Source organism: Vanacampus margaritifer, chromosome 3 (genome assembly GCF_051991255.1).
Source record: "Vanacampus margaritifer isolate UIUO_Vmar chromosome 3, RoL_Vmar_1.0, whole genome shotgun sequence".
Classification (NCBI taxonomy): Eukaryota; Metazoa; Chordata; class Actinopteri; order Syngnathiformes; family Syngnathidae; genus Vanacampus; species Vanacampus margaritifer.
This window is the reverse complement of record NC_135434.1, coordinates 9,625,716-9,643,635: the sequence shown is the minus strand read 5'-3', so window position 1 is coordinate 9,643,635 and position 17,920 is coordinate 9,625,716. Positions and strand designations below refer to the sequence as shown.

At 39.1% G+C, this 17,920-nt stretch overlaps 2 protein-coding genes across 2 annotated transcripts; one reads left to right on the top strand and one right to left on the bottom strand.

Moving 5' to 3' along the window:
• The first annotated feature begins 777 nt into the window (after positions 1–777).
• On the top strand, positions 778–7,391 carry LOC144049388 (phospholipid phosphatase 1-like). The gene is made up of 6 exons (XM_077562290.1): positions 778–1,100; positions 2,663–2,814; positions 2,905–3,185; positions 4,586–4,643; positions 5,436–5,612; positions 6,270–7,391. Exons 1-6 carry the CDS (start codon positions 1,043–1,045, stop codon positions 6,393–6,395), a joined length of 852 nt encoding a protein of 283 aa, XP_077418416.1. The 5' UTR covers positions 778–1,042; the 3' UTR covers positions 6,396–7,391.
• A 3,407-nt stretch (positions 7,392–10,798) lies between these two features.
• LOC144049378 (ATP synthase F(1) complex subunit alpha, mitochondrial-like) lies at positions 10,799–16,130 on the bottom strand. The gene is made up of 11 exons (XM_077562264.1): positions 15,971–16,130; positions 15,435–15,510; positions 14,226–14,395; positions 13,861–14,034; positions 13,612–13,778; positions 13,062–13,362; positions 12,750–12,974; positions 12,573–12,680; positions 11,533–11,677; positions 11,297–11,447; positions 10,799–11,215 (listed from the first exon to the last, which is right to left on the bottom strand). Exons 1-11 carry the CDS (start codon positions 16,028–16,030, stop codon positions 11,137–11,139), a joined length of 1,656 nt encoding a protein of 551 aa, XP_077418390.1. The 5' UTR covers positions 16,031–16,130; the 3' UTR covers positions 10,799–11,136.
• Positions 16,131–17,920: the final 1,790 nt, after the last annotated feature.

Here is a 17,920-nt window from a genome sequence, read left to right as displayed (position 1 = left end):
AATACAATTTTCTGAGAGGATCAAAGCACTGGACAGTGAAGGGATTCATTAGCCTTTCTTGACATTTTGTTTGTTAGCATTAGGTATGTTAGGTGAAGCTAACGCTATATTGATAGTTTTAAATACACCATTTGTTTTATGTTTACTTTGCAGTAAACATGTACTGTTTTTTATATATATATACACACATATTTATGGGCCAAAAGTATTTTTATAGCCTACTCATATTTATGGTAAATTAATGATTTGAACCAAATCAAATTCCGTCGTAAACCTTGTGCCTCTTGTGTATTTGACTGACACTGTGCAGAAAACAATGGGAACCACGCATGGAATTCCCTCGAGGTGAAATCCAATCAAACAAAGTGCAGTGTTTGCATGTTTTCTAATAACACTGCGACTCCTCTAAACCTCATTAATAGCTCAGAATGAGTGACAGACGATGAGGGCGGGGCCTCGCGGTCGCCATCGTCCGAGGGCAGGACTGGCACCTGATTGGCTACTCCAACACTTACTTGTATTTTGCTGCGTTCAAAGTACCTCGGGAAATGCCACAACTCTACAATCTTTTCTCCTTCTATTTGTTCAACGTAAAAAAAAAAAGATGCCGACTCAGAACAGGAATTGATAACCACAGTACTTTTTGTCACGTAGTACATCTTAATTATCCCGTATGGGTCTTCTCTTTTACTTTAAACGCCACGCGTCAGGAGTAGCAAGAAACTGTTATTTCCCAGTGAAACCCAAAGGCCTCACTAATCACAACGGGGTGCTGGTTTCTGGTGCACACCGGTTGAGTTCTACTCAAACGCGGCCGTGTAAAGATGCTCCGTGTCCGGGACAACTTTGACGGGCGTGAAGCTGTCCACGCATGGACGTGCTAGCTGCGTGACTTTTCGCGTGTTTAATGAAAGCTCTGCGCTTTTGGTCGGGTTGCACCATGATTGTGGTGTTTTGTATAGAATAAGACAGTCGGAGCTAAAGGATTTTTATTCGTTTTATTATTATTATTTTTTTTAATCTATAACAAAAAGAAGACAACATGTTTGAAGTTTCTGGGATTCCACACATCCTGCTGGACGTTACTTGTCTCGTACTCGGTATGTGAAATGTGATCACTCCTTAACCTACCTTTTTTATCTATTTAAGTGTTTTAGACAAAACTGCCATTTTCGCCACTATATTATTCTTAAAGTACGTGTCTTTTATTAAGTTCATGGCGTTAACTGTGTGTATACACACTGGTAAGCTTGATGTGGGGAATTGCAGACGGGGAGATGGAAAAGTTCCACCCTGCGTGTGCCTGTGTGAGTTTTCCAGCCCAAAGTTTTATTTTTAGTCCACTACTGTATTTGCTTTGTAATCACAGGAAAACTGCAGCACCAACAGAACAGATGCACTGAATCTGCAATGTCCCCTTTGCATCCAAAACAGGCAGTTTTGTTTCACCATGTGACTAATAGTGTTATTTCCTTCAGTGGTATTTGTAGAGGTGTGTTTTGCTGTTTAGTCATGTCATCGAGTTTTCAGATGTTTTGATCACTGAAGGGCTAAATTACGAACACACTAGTCATTTAAAGTAGATTTTATGTGTCATCGTCTACAAGGTAAAAGAGGCCCGCAGTAATACTAAACTCCCTTCCCTGACTTCACTGTATTGTGAAATATCTCTTAATGAAAGCCAACGCATTGGAAATCAAACGTAATTTAATAGAGTAATTTAGAAAATAAAAGATTTGCTTGTTCGCCTCCAAGGTCACACTCAAGGGTTTGTGTCATTATTGAATCTCCGTGTTGTCTGGAAGACTGCCAGGCGATGCAGTGGTGACATCATTTATATCTAGTCTGACATACTCACTAGTAGGGGTGTGCCAAAAAAATGATTCTCATAATAATCGCGATTCTCATTTAGTATGATTCAGTATCGATTTTAAATGTCCCAAAATCGATTTTTATTTAAATAATTTTATACTGTCTGTGTGTGCCTTTATTTGGAGCGCTGTTCATGTTGTATCCAATTTGGCCACTTAGGGGCAGTGTGGTTCCACACGGTCTAATACACTGTTAAGTTGTAGCCACATTAGAGAGTAGAAGGAAAAAGTCACGATCAAGTTATTCCAATAAAAGTTTGTGTTTTTCACCGTGGAGCCGTTCTTCTGAGTGATAAAAGTGCCGCGAGTAGCGCGCTAATTAGCATTAGCGAGTCCGACTGGAGTAGATCATTACAATTCCTTGCACATCTATAGATGGGAGCAAAAATCATTGTCAATCAAATCATTTTGAATCAAAAATCGTTCTTAATTGAAAATTGATTCTGAATCGAATCGCAGGCACAAAAATCGAAATCGAATCGAGTCGTGAGACATTCAAAGATTCCCACCCCTACTCACCCTGCCACTTTCAGTACATCTGCACTGTAGTCTGTGATTCAGTACAGAGCTTTATTAAACCTTTTTTTTTTTACTTTCTTCTTTCTCTTACCCCTAAAAGTAGAATACTATTGTTTTGAAAAGTGTTCCTGTTGTAATTGTAACGCTGGTCTAGCAAAGTTGATGAGCTTCCACATCTGATTACATGAACAATCAACTTTAAATTTGTATCTCAATTTCCTACCAAAAGCGATCTGCGATCCATATTTGTGTCTCCTCTTCTCCGCCACCAGTGGGACTCCCCTTCTTCATCCTCACTCCTCAGCACAGGCCGTTCAAACGAGGCTTCTTCTGCGACGACGAGTCCATCCGCTACCCCCTCAAAGAGGACACCATTTCCTACCAGCTCCTTGGGGGGGTCATGATCCCCTTCACGCTCATTGTTGTAAGCAGGAAAAAGTCTGCGATTAGCATCCATTAGGTGGCATCCATCCATCCTCCCTCTCTCTTCCTCCCTCTCTCGCTTCCTTTCTAGATCATCTGTGGTGAGTGTCTTACCGTCTACCTGTCCCGCATCAAGAGCAAGACGCCCGGCCACAAGTACGCAGCGTGCGTCTACAAGGCCGTGGGCTGCTACTTGTTCGGGGCGGCGGCCAGCCAGTCGTTGACGGACATCGCCAAGTACTCGGTGGGGCGTCTGCGGCCGCACTTCCTGGCCGTGTGCAAGCCGCGGTGGGATCGCATCAACTGCAAAGCCGAAAGATACGTGGAGAACTTCACCTGTACAGGTGATCAGTTCCTGGTGGATGAAGCCAGGTACAAACGTCACGTCACTGTAGCACTCTTATGGCTATTTGGTAGGTTTTTGTAAATCACTGCAATTAGTCAAAAATAATCATAAAAAAATAAAATAAAACAACATATGAAAAGCATTTTGTTTTTAATCATCATATTGTCCCATTGGAACATGATAATATATGTATATATATATCTATATATATGCCTAATTTGCATTTAGACATATGTTACGTTACATACTGTACTTTGTTCACCTCAAAAGAAAATATTTTATTAGTTTGTTTAAAAAAATTAAGTACTGGAATTGGAATTTTAAAGAATTTTAGTAACATAAAAGTGGTAATATAAAACATTAAGAAATAACATTACAATATTATTTATTGCACATAGGAAATTTTATGCAGTATTTTCAGTTTTTTCCTCTTTTTTTTTTTAAATTCTTAACACAAATGAAAAAAATATATAATTATAATATTTGTTTGTTTGTTTTGTATTGGTTTGGGGAGATAAAAAATAAATAAAACCTTACTATACTTGGCAATGCATGCTTTTTGTTGGACAGTGACGATATAAATATGAAAATAATTATGTAAGGCAAATATTCTCATGCATCTAGTTCATATAGAGATGGAAAAGAGGCAATAAAAATTGGTTTGAAGCCCCAATAACTTACTTTTAGATTAATAATAATAAGGAAAAAAAGTATAGAGTATATTGTATTTAACTCATTCACTGCCATAAATTCATTTAAAAAAAAATTGGGGCGACAGGCGATTCATATTTTTAATTGTAATTATTTTAATGAGTTCACTAGTTAACTTACGATTAATCACAAATTTTATATCTGTTCTAAATGTACAATAAAAAAAATTCTAGGTTTTCATACTCTTAACAAAAGTGTAAAAATATGTTAAAATAGAAATAGTTTAAATGAATCTTTGACATTTATAGCCGTCAATGGTAGTGAATGAATTAAAAAAAAGAAAAAACATTATTAAAAATTTGGGGCGTCAATTAATCGCATGACTTCACTAGTTAACTCACGATTAATCACACATTTTATATCTGTTCTAAATGTACAATAAAAAAATAGATTTTCATACTCTTGTTAACATAAGTGGGAATTTTTTTTTAAACTAATAGAAATAGTTAAAATGAATTTTTGACGTCTATAATCGTCAATGGCAGTGAACGAGTTAATATGCTGTATTGGTCATTCTTCATTCTCCATGTACCGCATGTCATTTCTTGTTGTAAGTAAACTCTTTTTGTATTTAACTAGAGAATCTGTGGTGTTTATATATACTGTATATGTCAACTGTATGTGATACTAGCTTATGAACTTCTATCAAAAATCCCACAAGTATATTTCATTATTACATTTTTGTTGACTACTTTTTTTTGTTTGTATTTTGCAGGCTGTCCTTCTACTCTGGTCATTCTTCATTCTCCATGTACTGCATGTTGTTTCTTGTTGTAAGTAAACTATTTTTGTATTTAACTAGAGAATCTGTGGTAACCCTTTAGTCCATTATACGGAAAATAATAATGCTCCAAACATTGTTAATTTTATTGATATATGCTAAATATTCAATATTGAAATGGTTTCTATTGTGGTTCGCATCTTGGGGCGAGTAGTGTGCTAGACCAATTTCCTTAGTGTGTATCTGCCTGACTTCTTGTTCCGGCTTACGCTCTACATCTTTTATCTGTTGACGTCTTTCTGTAACAGCCTCGAGAGCATTACTTGTGAACACAGTTTTTTTCCCCAATTGGGCTTTTGGGGCACAAATGCCAATTAGCCCAGCAAACAACAACATGCTAACATGTCGAACAATTTCAATTCTTACTACTTTCGCAGTCAGCATGCTAACTCTTAGCATTCTAGCAACCTAATTCTTAGCATTCTAGCAACCTACGTGATCCTATTAAAGCCAATTTGTTAGCATCTCATGCCCCAATATAGACATTAGACAGATGCTAAAGAGCTAACGCCTACATATAGCAGGTAAAATGCTAACATGCTAACAGTTGATATGCCAACAAAGAGCGAGATGTACGAAATGAGTGGATTTCTCTCTCTCTTTCTCTCTCTCTCTCTCTCTCTCTCTCTCTCTCTCTCTGTCCCTCTCTCCCTCTCCCTCCCCCTCAAGCCAAAATAAAAAAAGACTAAACTAAATAAATAAATGAAGACACCACTGTTTATCTAATTGACAACATATGTCTGTATTTGTAGTTTAAAGCAAGTAATCAATTTTCTGCCGCCAGCTGTACATCCATGCCAGGCTGAAGGCCAAGTGGGTGAGGCTGCTGCGGCCCACCGCGCAGTTCTTCCTGCTCGCCACCGCCGTCTACGTGGGCCTGTCCCGCGTCTCCGACTACAAGCATCACTGGACCGACGTGCTCGCCGGCCTCCTGCAGGGCGGCGCCGTTGCCTCCTTTACTGTGCGTTCCCCCCACGTTTGTACTGAAGCGCATTTCAGATCTGTACTTTTTTCTTAACCCTGGAGAACCCAAGAACCCTTTTCTTCTTTGGAAAATTATGAATTATACATTAAATGACTGCTATAAGTTCACTGAACACCAAAATATATGTTTTTTCAATTTTCAACTAGCTCAGAGTTGCTAATTTATCAAAATATATATATATAAAACATACTTCTAGGCATTCTGCAACATGATATGAAATAGATTAACAAAAAAAAAAAAAATTTACCTCTGATGGTTTGCTGAGAAGATGGTTTTGTTTGGATTGATTTCCAGCTCAACAAAACAGCATGTTGCCAGCCATCTTATCACCACCACTCTGGCTCATGTAAGTGCAATATTCATCCACTAGATGGCCCCATGCAGGGGTCAGAAGTGGCACTCTGGACTTTTGAAGTTAAATTTGTAAAAAAGAAAAAGAAAAAAGGTCTTTGTTATTTGAGTAGCAGAATTTATAGGGGCCAAATTTGACCCAGTGGGTTCTCCAGGGTTTTAAGTACAAGACTAGAATCAGTACTTTAGTCTCAGTAGTGCTTGAGTTCAGATAGAGTTTAAGTACTTTTGGGAGCTCTGCTGTTATATTGCGAATTTGTAATAACACAAATCCTCTTGCAGGTGTTCTGCGTGTCCAATTTCTTCCAGCAGTCCCTCGAGGCAGGCGTGTCCCAGGAGGAAGGAGGCCAGCACAGCACTTTACACGAGAACCCACCACATTCCAACCACTACGGCAGCACGGACTGAACCGCCCCACCTCCCCTCGCGGAATCGCCCCCGGCGGGAGGAGCCGCACCTGGACTTTTTTTTTAATCTTGAAGCGAGCATGCTGCCCAGCAGGAGTTACTCTTGACAACAGCGTGCCATGGAGCGGATATGTGGCGTGTGTCACGGAGGAATGAAATTCCACTTGCTGTGAATATAATGGGAGTCTTGTGTGCTCGCTGCAAGCAGGCTTGTAAGGGAGAGCCTGGCACCTTTAAAAACCTCAACTGTCCTGAAAGCAGACATACAGTATGTACACCATTCAGAAAAAAAGTTTAAGGATGAACTATAACCTATACAAGAGCGCTTACGTGTCCAACAGTTCAAATACCCCGCGCCACGCACCTCCATTTTGCCGATGACAAAATGCCGCTAATCAGAGGCAAACACTGTTAGCCGATGCTAATTTGTGCATCTGGCAAAACTCAATGCAGCTCTGCTTACCTTGCGCAAAGGCTGGCTAATTGAACCACATGTTTCACACATGATGAGTGGGCAGGCACGTGAAACCCACTTATTTGCATAAAAACAAATCAATCATTCCATTTAGTCTCCTTTAAATTTGATAACTCAGATATACTGTTATCATATACTGTAGATGTATTTTCCATTCATTCATTTTTTGCCTTACTGCAATGTCATGTGTGTGTGTGTGTATCTTTTTCCATTTTATTCAAACTTGTTTCATAAAGATGCAACCTTTTGAGTTTTTAGTGTTCCAAGGACCATGTTAAATTCATGAAATTATATGATTATTATTATTATATATAACAAAAGCATTTGTATGATAATTTATTTGATATCTGTGCTTGTTATCACAGTTTCTCTAAGGTTTTACTTGTTTTTAAGAATTACATGTTGGGCCAGATCGAACGCTTCCGCGGGGCCATGTCTTGCCCACAAGCCGTAGGTTGCCCACCTCTGATGTAAACAGTGCTGTTGAGAATGTGAGAAATAAAATTCATTGTGTCAATGTAATTTATGAGGGAGGGTTTATTTGCCGTTTTGGTTGTGGGAGGGGGGGGGGGGGGGGTGTCATGAATCATGTGTTAACGCTGGATAATCACAGTTTTTGAAAAATTAAATCAGCCAAAAGATCTCAGAAAAGTTGTGCTCCAAGAGAAGAAAGTAAATTCACATCTAAAGTCTCATCCAGGAGGTCACAAGGAACCCAGGACAACACCGAACCTGTTGAGCCGATTTATTAATTAAATACTATGTTTAAGGCAGAATATTTACCGTCTAATGAACCTAATGACGTGTCCAGTGAGAGTATTTTGCCGATTTGTACTGAAACCATGTTATCTTTGAAATGCAAACGTGCAACAATAGCTAAGGGTTCACATCAGTGAGCCGAAACACAGAAACCACTTTCAAATCATTCGCTCTCGAATGGTTTCAGTGGATGATCAACATGTAGTCGCAAGTGCGCTTTTAAGTCTACAAGATGGAACATTGGAGGTGTGTATGTGTCACCAAGAGTCATCGTTCAGCTATGCGGCAAAACACGCAATCAAGCTCTAGACGACTGTTGTGAAAACCAGTTGGGCAACACGTGACGTAAACGCACGTCTGCTTAACTGCTGAGTGTTTGCGTCAACGCTTTACACACAAAAATAAGAGAAAACCTAACTAAAATAGTTAAAATAAATACTGAGGAAACAGCAAGTTGTTTGTCAGTGTCACCTGGTGGCCGGAATAAGAATTGTGTAAATAAACAATTTAAAATAGCATCTGATTTAATAGCTTTATTATTATTAAAAAAAACTAATTTGAACTATTTCTATTAGTTTAGTTTTTTTGTTAAGAGTATGAAAACCAAGAATTTTTTTTTTACATTTAGAACAGATATAAAATTTGTGATTAATCGTGAGTTAACTCGTGAAGTTGTGAATAATTGCGATTACAAATTTTAATTGCCTGATGTCCCTAATTTTTTAATCTTGTTTTTTTCTTTTTTAAAGAAAAGATTAAAAATTAGGGGCCACAGGCCAGTACCATTTTTAATCGTAATTAATCGCATGACTTCACGAGTTAACTCACGATTAATCAAAAAATTTATATCTGTTCTAATACAATATAAAAACACACTAGCTTTTCATACTCTTGTTAACAAAAAAAGGGAAAAAATGTTTAACTAATAGAAATAGTTCAAATGAATTTTTGACGTCTATAGCCGTCAATGAAAGTGAATGAGTTAATCATACAAAGCCTTTACAGTGATCATAGTGTTCAGGTTCGTAGGTTTTTATTTTTGTTAAATGCCAGGGGAAAATGTCAAAAACTTCTCTGTATAAAATGGTGGTAAAACCGCAACCACAATCCTTAAAATATGGTTGAATATCAGGCAAAAAGGAACATTACGATTTTTGTAAAGGCACGATTTGTTCTTTTATTGGATCTCACTGTTGTGAAGGTGAACCTAATAATGCGGTAGGGATTGTGCTATTTTGTCACATCAGCTGATAATGACTTTTTGCGTGTAAAGCAGACATGGCAGTGAAAGACAACATATAAGCATAAAAAGTATGTGGTAAAAAAAAAAAAAGAGACGGAATATTGAAGTGAAACCTAATTATGTTGGCTGAACAGATCCAAATTTCATGCGCATCAACAATTCCTAGTCCAATATGTTCTCCCTGTGAAATTTCACTTCCATTTCCTGTGCCATCTTAACAAATACTTCTCTATGTACCAACATCATGAACAAGGTTAAAAAACGAGATTTTTTTATTCATAAAAATATGTATATTTGATAATAATAGGAGCCACTGTAATATGCCATTTCATAGCATTTAAATAAAAGAAAAACGGCAAATGATTATTTTAAAATGCACTGCACATAAAAGTGAAATAAAAAATTGTATATAAATAAATTATATAAAAAAATTCTAAAAGATCCAATAAAATGAGATATTTGTTTCTAAATACATTATACATGTTTGATAATTCATAACAAAGACTGACAAATATTTGCTAAACGGTTTTTCACCATTTTAGTTTTCCTGATTTTTTGGGACGTGGCTAAAACGGCAGTTTAATGCACTTTAGAGCGCCTCGTCGACCCGAGTATGTGTACATCATGCAGAAAATTTGGAGCTTTTCTTTTTTCAAATTTGACTTGACAGTCAGCAAACAGGCCAAGACTTTGGGCTTACGTGGCCACTTTAGAGCGCCTCGTTGTCAACCCTGAGTGCGCATACACTTTGGAGCACATTGTGCAGTGATTCTTTTTTTCGGTGATTCGGTTTTTCACCATTTTAGTTTTCCTGATTTTTTGGGACATGGCTAAAACGGCAGTTTAATGCACTTTAGAGCGCCTCGTCGACCCGAGTGTGTGTACATCATGCAGAAAATTTGGAGATTTTCTTTTTTCAAATTTGACTTGACAGTCAGCAAACAGGCCAAGACTTTGGGCTTACGTGGCCACTTTAGAGCGCCTCATTGTCAACCCTGAGTGTGCATACACTTTGGAGTACAGTGTGCAGTGATTCTTTCACATCCCACTAGAAGAAGCCCGATTACGTCACTTTTACAATCAGCACTCTGAAGTATTCCGGCTAAGTATGACTTATTCACCAGTCAATTCCAGGGTTATGTCTATTGTTACTCAACTGTGTTAGCGCAGTGGAACTGCTAATTAAATTTAAGTGCTGAATGGTTGAGACGGTTACCAAGTGCTTTGTGAGACGACTCATTCAGTGTGCTTGTGATGCATCTCTGTGTGGCCATGTGTTGATGCTGCTCCTTGGAGATCTCCCCTGGTGTCACAATTGCACTCATGACTGCAGCTCGTCACTCTATGCCACATGACTCACTTCATTTAAGCCAGGCAGACATTCATAGTGATAGCTCACAATTCGCTGTATAACTGAAGAATTAACTATTATTTTTAAATTAAGACATTCATTGCAATACATTTAGAAATTTGTGATTTTTTTTTTGCTTGTAGTTTAGGGTTAACTCCAAAATTAATCTGAAGTTGGAATGTTTCTTATCAAAATGATTTCTAATATAAAAATGGCCGTGAATTGGCCTTCTGAAAAACATGTACGCCTGTCACTTTTTTAGCTTAACTACTGAAATAAACCCCAACAGAAGTACTGAATTTCTTATTGTAATTTTATTACTAGTCCACAAAGCTGATTACCCCCATTTATTGTAATAGTGTAGGTGTACCTAATGCCTACTAATCAGCCATTTGCATTTATAAAAATATTTAAATTCTAAATCGTAAGGACTGATGAGCATGTTTAGGTATTAGCTGTACGAGTGCTGCCACCTGCTGGACATTATGCCAAAATGAAGAAACCAAGGAAATTTTTGCACTTCGCTAGGGGTCATCCATACGAACTTCATGTGCTCAAGAGACAATATAAAACCACTTTCATTTGTTACACAATTTATTATCATCTTATTAAACATTTGACTCCACCCTGACATGGGTCCTTACATACTTTAAACAGCAAAAGGAGCCAAACAAACAACCGGACACTTGCTCCCCCTCGATTACTACAGTGAACAGCGGCACTCGTCACTAATGTTATGAAATGTTCCAAATGTATACTAGAATTTGTCGGATCCAATTTGAATACATTTACAGCCAGGGAGGTTTGTAAAGTTTTATTGGGACAAATCTGTACATGGAGGTTTTGGCGTTGAGCATGTTCACATACATAATGGTAGGGGGGGCACTGAAGATCAACTCAAGTGCTGGACCCGCTTACTCAAAACTGGACAGGAAGTTCAGAACTATCTGCTTCAGTTTGGTATCAGATGCCTCTGAGATCATGCCATCAGCCCTGAAATGTAAACATTGAGGTTTTAATGTGTTTAATTGGCAAATATTAAACATGCTCATTTGCGACAAAAAGGAATCTTACTTGATTGCAGCGAGCAGGTCTTGTTGCTGGCTGAGAACGTGCTGCAGGAAAGCCTTCTCGAACTTTGTGATCTTATTGGGCTCCATTTTGTCCAGGTGCCCCCTGACGCCGGCGTAGATGACCGTCACCTGCTCCTCAATGGCCATGGGGCCTGGAGGAGGACAGTAAGGTGAGGCGTTAAGGTTCCGACGGAGCTAAAAAGGGTAGTTAGGGGAAGTCATTTTGCCATCACTCACAGTACTGTCCCTGCTTGAGCAGCTCCGTCAGCCTGACGCCCCTGTTGAGGAGCTGCTGGGTGGCGGCGTCCAGATCGGAGCCGAACTGGGCAAAAGCGGCCACCTCGCGGTACTGAGCCAGCTCCAGCTTCATGGTACCGGCAACCTACAATGTTAGAGTGAGGTAATACAATTTTGCATCTTAACCAGGGTTGTTCCATTTAAAAATAAACAAAAATGTTGTAATTATGACAAAATTATAAATGAGCCAAAACGACACCAAAAGGTTTCAGTTGTGTATTATTTAATCCATTTTAAAATCAAATTTGGCACTAATATCTGAATGAGGACCACAGGTTGTCATGCATTTACTAATTTATAAACAAATCGTTAAGTTAAAACATTTTCTTAATTCATTTAAAGAAACTCCAAATTTTATTTTATTTTTTAAATCCAGCGTGTAATTTAATAATAATCCAGATTTTTTAAAACCTCAATTAAAAAAAAAATGCATATTTTGATTCAAAAATACATCTAGAAGCCAATTTCAATTTTAAAAAATCCAACTCATCTTTTTTTTTATTATCATTATTCAATTTTAATCCTGATTTTTTTAATAAAATAAAACTAACCCTAAAAAGTTTTCGAATCCAATTTTATTCCCAATTCTAACCCCTCAAAAAAATCCTGATTTTTAAAAAAATCCCAATTTGTTTAATTTTTAAGTCCACTTAAATTTAAAATAAATGAAACTTTAACCCCCCCACACCTTTTTTAATTAACATTTTACTTTTTGAAATCATGATTTAACTCAAATAAATAAAATTCCACATTTAAAGACAAAATCCTGATTAGTTTATTTAAAAAAACATAAAAATGTTTTAACAAATAAAAATAAAAAACTGTGGGAAACAAATGGTGCTTTTTTTTTTATTTATTCTGAGTATTTAGAACAATATGAATGCTAGTAATAATAATAATAATAATAACACAACAATGATAAAACCACTACCCATCTTATTTTGAGCAATCACATTGTTTCATGAATGACATTTACTAACCTGCTTCATGGCTTTGGTCTGGGCAGCAGAACCCACTCTGGACACAGACAGACCCACGTTAATAGCAGGCCGGATTCCCTTGTAGAACAGTTCAGTCTCCAAGAAGATCTATAGCAGAAGTGGAATCAACGTCAACGCTTGGACCAGCGAAAACTGACGTGACGTCACGAGACGTACCTGTCCGTCAGTGATGGAGATGACGTTGGTGGGGATGTAGGCGGACACGTCGCCGGCCTGGGTCTCGATGACGGGCAGAGCAGTGAGGGAGCCGCCGCCAAAATTGTCGTTCATCTTAGCGGCTCTCTCCAGCAGACGGGAGTGCAGGTAGAAGACATCACCGGGGTAGGCTTCGCGACCAGGGGGGCGACGCAGCAGCAGGGACATCTGACGGTAGGCTACGGCCTAAGAAAGAGCAAAAAAAGTTGGAGAAGCACCGTTTTGAAGAACTCCTGACTGGAGTCCAAAAATCTTGTCTTATCATCTGCACACCTGTTTGGACAGATCATCGTAGATGATGAGGGCGTGCTTGCCATTGTCGCGGAAGTACTCGCCCATGGAGCAGCCCGAGTACGGGGCCAGGTACTGCAGGGGCGCTGCGTCCGAGGCGGTGGCCGACACCACGATGGTGTACTTCATGGCGTCGGCGTCAGTCAGCCTCTTCACCAGCTGGGCCACGGTGGACCTCTTCTGGCCGATGGCAACATAGATGCAGTACAGCTTCTTCTTCTCATCCGTGCCCTCGTTGAAGCGTTTCTGGTTGATGATGGTGTCGATGGCAATGGCGGTTTTGCTGCATATGAAAGGTAGTCATATGACAATTGATGCTAACCATTAGCATGTTAATGCCGTTTCGCATTGTTGGTTAGCATCAAGCTAAGCAAAAGCTGAGGCTTTTAGTGGCCAAAATCTCAGCTCATTTTGAAAATCTCCCAAGTTGGGTTACTTTTATCAAAGCACACATTATGATTTAAATATTAATTCAAATACTCAACTTATAAAAGAAATGCATTCAAATCAAGTTTATTTTAAGGGTACTCACCCAGTCTGCCTGTCACCAATGATGAGCTCACGCTGGCCTCTGCCAATGGGCACCAGGCTGTCCACGGCCTTGATGCCAGTCTGCATGGGCTCCCTCACAGAAATACGTGGAATGATACCCGGAGCCTTCAGACCCACACGCCTACGTGTGCTGGAACCCAGAGGACCCTGTGGGGAAGCAGAACTCCCACTTAGGACCCACTTTTATGAATTCTTAAAATTAGATGACATTCGTAGTGGCTTTATTGACCTTTCCATCAATGGCGTTCCCCAGAGCGTCCACCACACGGCCGAGCAGCTCCACGCCGACGGGAACGTCCACAATGGCGCCGGTCCTCTTCACGATGTCGCCTTCCTTGATAAGCTTGTCGTTACCGAACACCACCACGCCAACGTTGTCGGGCTCCAAGTTCAGAGACATTCCCTGGCGGGTCAGAACCGAAGTGGATGAATAGAAGTTCTAGATATGGACCAGCTTTAAGTATCTAGCAGGATACATTTTTCAGGGTCAAAACAACATGGAGGTAGGAGAATTTTTCTCTCTCTCAAAATCGTTCAGCCCTAATCAATCATTAATTAAGTAGAGAGTTTTCTCATGTGCCTTCGCTCACGTACTTTGAGTCCAGACGAGAACTCCACCATCTCTTCCGCCTGGACATTCCTCAGACCGTAAACCCTGGCGATACCGTCACCGATGGACAGCACGCGGCCGGTCTCCTCCAGGTCGGCAGAGGTGTCTGCTCCCATGATCTTCTCCTCCAAGATTGAGGACACCTCGGCCGTGCCTTTTGGAAACAAAGTAGAGTCAACCTCAATCATTAAGGTCATTAGAGCTTATCATTTGAGGCATTAGTGGGCTCTTTGCACAAATCCACTACTTCCTGAACTCAATACCACTCCATTTCCTGTCTTTCCTGATTGGACAAATTGATTAATCCAGGTGTGTCTGGCCATTGCCGTTGTGGTTAATGAGGTCAGGCACACCTGGATCAATCAATTTGTCCAATCATGAAAGACAGGAAATGAAGGAGTGGTACTGAGTTCAGGAAGTAGTGGATTTGTGCAAAGAGCCCATTTAAAAACAAAGCACTAGTTACGGTCGGGTGACTAAATCGATTAATTTGTGTTTATAACCATTATATATCATTTTCAAAGTATGTCCCCAATGCCATTCACTGCCTCCACATTCATAGCTGAGAGGAGCTAGTTTACAAAAAAGGCCATTCAGTGAGCCAACGAGGTCAAGGCTTTGACTTTTCTGACCCTCCCAGCAACCAAGTTAAAAAAAAAGAAAAGAAAAAGAATATAGTGATAGACATTGCCCATTGCTAAAGAAGTGTTTAGCAACATGTTGGTAACTTTAAACGCAAGGTATGTCACTTGCAAGGAACAAATATTTTGCCAACGTCGCCTTCACTCACCTGTGTAACTTAACTGCGAAAGAGTCATGTAGTTTTACGGCTAATTTTATTCTTAACCATTCAAAACTTTAAGGATTATTGTTTACATTCATGTTTTGGCTTAAGTTTTTCTCCTTTCCCCAAATGGAAGCACTTATTTTAACCTAATGTATAAAGAAAAAAAAATATTAGATAGAAGTTGATGCTGAAGGGCAAAAAACAAAGGGAAGCGTTTTGAATATTGTCATTAAAATGTACCATTTGTATGAGCAAAAACAAACAAGTTCGGTTTTGTTTTTTATAAAGATTTTAGGCCGAAATTCCCAGCCCTAGCACAAATTTAAGGTCAGAAACACAAAGACAGGTGACCTTAAAATGTATTTTTTTTCTTATTTTTTAGCCAAACATTATGACAATTTCTTACCAGTCTTCTGCAGCCATGGTCTGTGTGTGTGGAGGTGGTTGACCCCAACGCAGGCAGCTGGCAGAGCCTTGGACACCTGAAATTTAATTGAACCATACTCATTTACTTGTAAATAAATATGACGCAAACTATGTTCCAGCTATGCATTGCAGATCGTGCAATGAGGACGGTGCAACGCCCCGTCGACGGCTGTCAGGCGGCTAGCTGACCTTCAAAGCGTGGTTGAATGAGTTGCTAACGAGCAGCTACGTTAGCTCGCGTGCTAACACTAGCACGGCGCACAGCCGCTGTCACAAGGGCAACATCAATACAATCGCACAATTACAACACATAAAGTGAAAGGCAGAAATTAACTTCCGAGCATTCTCAGAAGGTATTTTAGGAAGCATTTTTAAGTGGAAGTCGAGTCAGCGCGAGGCCTGCTACGTTGACATTTATTCGGCGTTACCCTTCACGCGTTGCAAAGTCTACGCATACATTTAATGAAGCAGTCGGTAACATTTAAAACAAATGGTTTATTAAAATGAAGGACTTACTAATCCAGCCCTTCTTGGCAGGGTCCTGGCCAACGCTGCTGCAACTCGCACGGATAACATTTCGCTTGCTTGGTAATGACCTGTCCTCCACCACTAGCTGCTTCGACCCGGTTGAGGGAGAATGTAATGGCAGAATGAAGTCTTCTTCTACTAATCTGAAAAATCCGCCTCGGTTACAGATTCGGCTCAATACCGCCCCCGGTCGGTGTGGTTATCGTACTCGTAGGATGCTGCAAAAAAAATAAAAAAATCAAACGCAATCGAACAACCCAACCTTGAAAAAAAAAATCTTTTTTTTTAGGTTAAAAGAAAGGAGGCAGGGATGGGTCACCACTCACCAACACAGAATCTCAATCTCAGCCGTTGTACCGGGGGAACATTAGTGTACTCAAGTTGTGCAGTGTGCCACGGGAAATGATCAAATTTCACTTCATTGGTCAAAAAATCATGTATTTATAACAAATAAGGTATATTTGTTTATCTATAACAGTGACAGACAGAACAAATAAATGATCTTCTATTTGACGACAAAAAGTATAATTGACATGTAATGATCATGTAACCACTTCTTGTGACATTGTTTGGTGCCGTGTCATGAGATTCTTTTTTTTGTATTTAAAATATGTGCCTTGGCTCAATAAAGATTGGTGATCACTGATTTGACTCAGACAATGTGTGCTGTCTGCTCCAATTACTTGTAAACAAAAAGCACATCACGCATTATGTAATCTCACGCATAAGTAGTAAGTAGAAGCTACTGGGTGGAATTTAAAGAAAAATAAATACAGTATACAATACAATAGTAATTCTAAATGATAGCTAGATGTTAATAAATCCTTTATTGAAGACACAGGTCCATACAATACAAAAACACAAGACAACACTATAATTACTGTTAAAATTCATACTGATTACAATGAAGTGGTTGTGATCAATATAGCTGATCATGGCTGTTGCAGGAGGACAAGCCAAATATATGTTGAATAATTCAGTGGTATACAGTAAGTATAAAACTGAAAACTGAAAACACAAAAAAAGTTAATAAAGTATTCTAAAATTCCATTGAAGAAAATTATATGTAACTTTATAAGTTCACTCATTTCCTCCTTAGTAACCAATTAGTTAAATAATTTAATCACATATACGAAAAGCCATATTCTACCATGTGGGAGAGTACATGTACAAACATTACCAATTAAGACACTAACAACTTTTAGACTCATCACATCTGATATTTTAGCTTAACGATACTTGCTAATCTGCAACATTTGCGATTGTGAAAAAAAAAATCTTCATAAGATTCTTGGGGCCCATATGATCAAATGTTCATCTATGATGGTGGTCACTGAACTGAACAATAGAAGCTACATTTGGACCACAAAATAAAGTTGAAGCAGTGCCAAAAGAAACATGTTGGGTGTTGAGCTCATCGCTGTTAGCATGACGACGTCAGATGGACGCTGCTCAGCAACACGTGCCACATTTCCAGGAACTTGATACTTCACAGGTCTTCAACTAGATATCTGAAGTCCAGCTGCTGGACGCCATTAAAGGTCAGGTGGAAAGCGTCGGCGTCGCACTGAATGACAAGATAGGAGGATAGGAAGAGAACATTGTGATTAAGTAAAAGAAGGACATGGTGTCTCATTTGTGGGGAGACAATCCATTTGAAAGGCACACTACAAAACATGCAAAAGTTCAAGTTGGTCATGCACTTCCACATATAGCCATGAGGTGGCGGTATCTTCTAAAGACACGGTCAAGTCTGACTTTTTCTTTCAGGTTTGCTAGAGACACTCTTATGTTTTGAGCATGAGGCTTAGAGGGATAATGTGAAGGATTTTGTGCCATCTAGTGGTGATCTAATGGAATGAAAGTGAAGCAAAAAAAAAAATATATATATATATTTCATCCCAAGCGAATGAAGTGAATATTTGCTCACCTGCGCAG